The following is a 6399-nucleotide window of genomic DNA, read 5'->3' as shown; positions in this document are numbered from 1 at the left end:
TGCAGACATGTGTCTGCATTTCCAGAATCAAAAGTAAATGTCTATTCACTTGCTTCCTGGTACAATCTACGCAGGTTGGACTAACCTGCAAAGATTGAATCAATTCAGGCTTGGGCTTTTTGAATGTCTGTACTTAGCCACAGAGCCCATGATAAACAGCTACAGGCCCATGGCATCTGTAGACTGCATTAATAATGGCTAGAATTGTAATATTTTACAAGATCACCATTTTGGGTAATTGGCTAATACCCGATTTAAAACCATGGCCTATTCCTGGAGCCTGAGAAAATGTAGATTTTTGTTATTTAACCAGTCATGTGGCAACATCAATAATGTTTTTAGTTTTATTCATCTGAAGCCGTCCGTGAGGAGCGCTCTCTCTGAACTGGGTTTTCTAAAACTGCTAGTTCACTCTTGCTCAATGTAGAATGTTTATCATACACGCAATGGTTACACACACAAAGCCCACATTTGAGAAATTTCACAAATACGCATACTAGTATATTGCGGCAATCCAGCCTTTTTACATATGCAGCTGCAGCCTGTTTGTGTACTATAGATATTTAAAGATATTTTCCACGTGTAATTTAGTTTCCACTACTACAGAAGACATAACAGTCCAAGGTGCATTCTTGCCCATCTGATTAACAGCAGTTATAGAAGTGCCAATGTCTAAATGATGACAACACAGTGAAAAGTGTCTATGCATTGGTCCTTCACAAAGTACACTGCATGCAAGAATTAGAGATGGCTACTATCTTTCCCCCCATTTTGATCTTTGTACATCTCTTGAGTAATCAACCAAAAAACAAACTCAGACACAAAAAACTCACAATCCTCAAATTTGGAGATAGTCATGGTCTCAGGTGCTCGGTGTGCAGAGGCTTGAGTCTCGTGGAGTTTTGAGTAAATGTGTAGGACTTGTGCTTGCCTTTCTTTTGTTTTTTGCTGTTGTTCTATTTCTTGCAAGCTGCCATTATCCAGTTTAAAATGGCTCTCTCTGTTTGCAGGACTTTGAGAGTCTCTACACCTCTCAGCTCCAATACAATAGCTTTCCTCATGGGAATCTTCAGCTGATTCTTCCAATCCTGGAAGACATGGAACACAAATCATCTTATCTGATAAGAGCACTAAGAATTATTCTAAATTGCACAAGAGACAAGGACTAACTGCATCTCCTCCAAATATTTCCCATTACACTTTGAGACAGAATATGATCTAAAGGTCGAAAACACAAAATTTGTAGTCAGGAGACCCAGACCATGCATTGACAAAATGAGGGGCATGTGTGCACAACACTTTAAAGCAGGTTAAATGCTTTTGCACCGCTTTAATGGTGTTGGTGTTTGCATGCGTCAGCTTTGTATTGAGCATTAACTACAGCCACTGTAGCAAATTCGGCGACATAATGCACCTTAAATGACTTGGGGCACAGCAAACTAAAACTCCAAGGAGGAGTTTTAGTTTGCTGCCCCTACAGCTGTGGAATGAAGCACCGGGCTCCGTGCAGCTCAGAGGCTCTGCAGGAAGCCCTGCAGGCAGCCTGGCAGCAGCCCAGGAAGGCAGACTCCACCCAAGAAAAGCAGGGAGCCTGATCTTTTTTTTTTCCTCCCCTTGGAGCCTGCCTGCCTGCCTGAGCTATGCAGGGACCCAGTGCTTCCCTCTGCGGCTGCAGTGTCCCCCAGGATTGCCCAAGCCAGATGCCTGCAAGTGGGTGCCGCTTGGGGGGGGGGGTGCTTCTGCCACAGAGGGAAGCACAAGCTCCCCTTCCCTCCACCCCCACTCACAACCCAGGAACCACTTCACCTGCCAGCAGCTCACCCTCCCCGCCCCTGCCCACCACTGAAGAGGCAGGTAAGTGTGGCGGGTGTGTGCACACCACAGGGGTTTAAAGGGCCCTAAATTGCAATGGTGTTTTTAAAAACCCACCACTTCAATTTAGGGCCCCCATTTCATCTAAACATGCCCCCAGTTTCTAGTCCCATCCCTGCCATCAAATTGTCAGGTGTTCTTGGCAAGGCCACTACATGTCTGTCCTATTGCAATGTAGATGGATGAGCTTGCCAACTATCTGTGGTCAACATGGGGAGAACAATGCTTGCTTCACAAAATGATGCAAAATGTGATTAGTTTATGCTTGTAGCACATTTAGTGCACCTTGGATAGAACACCCTATAAAAAAGCAAAACTTTGAACTTTGTTAGAAAAATCAAGATTCTACCCGATTATGATCTTGAGTAATGTTGTATGAGCTGACACAAGCATTTTTCATTTTACATCCCCTAGAGAGCGTTCTGTAGGAATCCCCAGGTCTCAAGAGCAAGTGTTATTAAGAGCATCATTGGTAGTTCTTATTATTCCATTCACCTCCTCCTGCAGTTTAAGTCTTACAAGGACTGAAACGGATGAAACTTCAGAATCCCCGGTTACCAACAATAGTTGATATTTCCCTCCCTGTTCCTACTCCTACTTTTATAAAACCCACTACAAATATAAAAATAGAGCATTATTTTATGTATAGACATCCATTGGAGTCAGGGCCCTCTGCTCAAAAGGGTGCCTTTTTAGGACCTTGATGAGGCAGGACACTGTCTGTTCACCCTTCAATTTCTGTATCTAGTCTCTGCCATTTGGTGTACCCAGAGGCTGATCCAGGGGTAGGGCAGTGGTACAGTTGAATCCCTGCCCCTGCCTTTGATTCCTGCTCCACCTAAACTTTAAAACCAACCACCTGGCAGTGGCAGCAGCATTTCTATTCAGGCAGTGCTCAGGGAATCAATTGACTTCATGGCTCAATATAATGTACCTGATTTCTATTAATCTCAGGTGCTAATGACCCTCTCTCCTTTTTAATTGTCTTGACAGCCCATTAATCAAGTTATATTTTCTTCTGCGATGTTGGTGTCTGTTAGCCATTCTTGGTAATATCTCTCTTCTGTTTCACAGTCCTGCAGACTGCATTTAGTCCTAGCTAAAAACCTTAATTCAGGTGCAGTAAAAATTAACTCAGGTGAACGTTAACTCAAACATGGAAAAGACTGTCAGTGAAGTGTTGGATGCATAGTCAAGATGGTCAAGAAGGCTATATTTTGTTCTATGGATTGGAATAAGGAATGTACATTTAGCTATAATAACTACAGGACTAATAAAAAAAATATCTCTCTTGACTACTTTTGCCTAGTTTGTTATGTTTTTAACTTAATATGTAATCTAGCAAATTATTATTATTATTACACATTCCAAGAAAGGTATATTTATTATTGCTTGGATCTTAAACTGAATAGGCCCCTAGCATATTAGTAAAGCTTTTAGTTTCTTTTTACCTGAAGAAAAAATGTGTGTTCTTCTATGTCATGCTGAACTACATTATCTGCAACCCTTTCCCAAAAATTCTAGATCCACCCACGGGCACACTGAATGGGGAACAGTGGCAAGATGCCCTGCTCCATCAAAGGTCCAAGAGAAGCACCCTTCTGGACCAATATTACCCCAATCCCCAAACAGTCGCTGAGAAGAAATCCAATTACCTGTCTCTACTTCTGGGTTTTATCCAAAATCTGATGGGGTTAAACAAACAGGTTTATTTGGCAAACGCACATTGTTAGATACAACCAAGAAACATAACTTGCTGACCAACGCTGACTAAAGACTATCCACCAGGTAGCAGCCTGATAAGGACTGATTCACATAACTGGGTTGCACTGGCAACGCGTAGGGGGTGCATGCGGGTGCACATGCACCCCCTGAGACCAACCGTGCCCCCCCTGGAAGCACCAGCCATGAACCCCCCGCCCCCCGTTGGCGATCTGGTGCCCCCGCCCAGACTTGGGAGGCACCAGTTGCCCATGCCAGGGTGGGTGATTTTTTTCCTATTGCATTGGAATATTTTTTTCTCTTCTTATAACCACCGCCATTGAAGAACTATAGGGAAACAGTGGAGCAAGGAAGGCCCGAAATTAAGCTTGTTCTGTCATAGCCTAAAGTAAATGTGTCAGTGTGTCAGCACAGGCAGTGGGGAAGACAAGTAGGTTTTTTCTGTTAACCCACGCTAAAAGAGTATCTGTCAGAGACCCAGGCACTGCCTAAAAGGGGGCAGAGGGGAGCACCCAAATGGAGGAGGAGGTACCGCACCCTCCTGTCCCCTGCTCCCCCTCCTCCAGAAACCTTCTGGCTTCAGCTTCCACAAGAGAAGCAGAAGCAGTAGTCCATGAGTGAAGGGCATTCTGGGAAATGTAGTTCTGTTGCTTGGCAGTGGCAGCAGTGCAGGAGCTGCACCTGCAGCAGTGCAGGAGTGGCAGCAGCGTAGGAGTCTTCACCGCTGCCGGGAGGAGACTTTTTTGGCCATTCAACTTGCATGTCAGCAACCAAAAATGGAGTGACCCTTTCCCCCAGCAGCAGCGAACTCCGGCTGCTGCTCTTGCGCCACTGCCCACAGCCAGAGCCCGAGCCCTGCAAAGAAGGTACAAGGAGAGAGGACAGGGGGAAGTGCCCAGGGTGCAGTCCTGGCCAGTTGCACTTTAGACTGGATGATTTGAACAGGTTAGGCATAGCACACTACTGCAGACCAAATCCTGGTCATCTTACTCGTGTGAATAGTTCTACTTATTTCAATGGGGCTACTCCTGTGAGAAGCGTGAGCAAGGTTTGGTCTAGGTTCTGAAGTGAAGAGGAGACCAAACACTAAATGGCAGCTCAGCCTAATAGAGGAGCTAGTAACCCTGTGGAGCCCATTTAAACTGTCTGGCATGGTTGAGACAAAGGACTAAGGAGAGGCACGATGCAATTCTGAAAAGAAAGAAAGAAAATTGCCATGAAAAGAAAAATCCATAATCAGGAGGGCCATCAGAGGAGATTCCTGGTTGGCGAGGATCCTCTTTTGATGGAGAAAATTCCCTACATTTGTTGATTCTAATCCAGCTGGCTTGACTTGAATTTGTAACCACCAGATGCATCTCAAGCAATGATGGATATTCTAAAGAAAATCAAATAAAGCCTTTTCTGAACCAATAAGTAGCATTCTTGCAGACAGATGAAAAAGACAATCAATCAGCCAAGAAACAGATAAAATTGTTGTCTCCCCTCCCCCCTCCCAAAAATATTTAAAGACCTCTGCATCGAGCTGCCTTTCGTTTGTATACATATCAGATTATAGAAGATCTGCCTCTTTATAATTTTTTTTAAAAAAGGATGGCAGCTTCAGTTCAATGGAGTTAGTCAGACAATCCTTTAAGCTGTGTCAAAATGCCCGTTATCCTCAGATGCCACCCAGATTTGAATAATTTAGAGGGAGACAAAACCACAGAAAGGAGGAATCATCCTTTAGCTACCGCTGCTTTTGACACGGCTGCCTCCCTCTCCTTTTTACCAAAGCATCTTCGTCTCTCTATCAGCCATGACAAGTGCCAATCAAACCTTCTGTTTCTAAGGTTTTTTAGGGGGAAAAGAAACATGAAACATTTTTGAACAATCACTGAAGGAAGGCCTACTATCAGTGTGTGGTCTGGGGGAAGCCAGTCTTTTCCTTTTTCACTTCTAATCTCTGACCCACTGTTTACCTCTTTTTTAACACACTTTAATCTCTCTGCTGCTCTAAAGGATCCTAAACAAATTGTAGGTCACCATGGATTAGGCTGCTTTGTGACCAATGATTAGTACATTTACTTTTCCTTTAACATCTTTAGCAACAGCTGAATGTCAAAACGATCCAGCAAAAGTTTATTTTGTGTCAATTAAAATGACACCCACACTGTATCAGAAATGCATTTTCTAGTTCAGGGCAGGTGGGAAAAAAACAGCACAACCAGGGAATACTAACCATGGTTCATTAGAGTTAATATGGAGGCAACCTCTAGTAATTCTGGAGCTCAGAAATATTTGTATTAAGAGCTCTGCACTACCGTAATCATATTTTGTGCTGTTTTTAAATTTCAGATAGGATAACATTGAGCATAAGCAGATTTTTTTCAGAATTCAGGATTCAGAAACCATTCACACAGCTCCTAAGACAAATCTGCAGACAAGAATATATTTGTTTTAAAAGGTACTAAATTACTCAGAAAACATGATTAAGTCTATGGATAGGGATTGAGAAGCAACCAACATTTGCTAGTAAACTAGTCAGAAACAATACACTGGAGGAAAAACATTCTGCTATTGTAGCAGTGTTTAAACACACTCAGTGAAGTCTGCTACGATAGGCATTATGTAAACACACAATAGAGACATTAGCTATCCTCAAGAGCATAAATCTAACCTACAAATCATCCTATTCATTTAGGTCCTAAGATCAGTTATTTTTTTGGGTGGTAGGAATAATTACTTTTTACTGCTGCCCAGTAACTTTTGGAAAATCTAAGTTAATAGGATCAGCAGTTGCAGACTAGCCTGGAGACAAACACA

General features: G+C 43.1%; 1 protein-coding gene across 3 annotated transcripts in view; it reads right to left on the bottom strand.

The window, feature by feature from the left end:
• Positions 1-418: 418 nt before the first annotated feature.
• LOC109296122 overlaps positions 419-6399 on the bottom strand; it is a 215534-nt gene continuing 209553 nt past the window's right edge. For 2 of the 3 annotated variants that reach the window (XM_019515354.1, XM_019515355.1), the window contains one exon: positions 419-1088. In XM_019515354.1, coding sequence (XP_019370899.1) covers positions 742-1088 — 347 coding nt within the window. In that variant the 3' untranslated portion in view covers positions 419-741. The remainder of the gene's footprint in view (positions 1089-6399) is intronic. The other variant, XM_019515357.1, reaches the window with a different exon arrangement.

This window comes from Gavialis gangeticus, unplaced genomic scaffold, assembly GCF_001723915.1.
Source record: "Gavialis gangeticus isolate Ggan-Ray unplaced genomic scaffold, GavGan_comp1, whole genome shotgun sequence".
Classification (NCBI taxonomy): Eukaryota; Metazoa; Chordata; order Crocodylia; family Gavialidae; genus Gavialis; species Gavialis gangeticus.
This window is presented reverse-complemented; position numbering and strand designations above follow the sequence as displayed.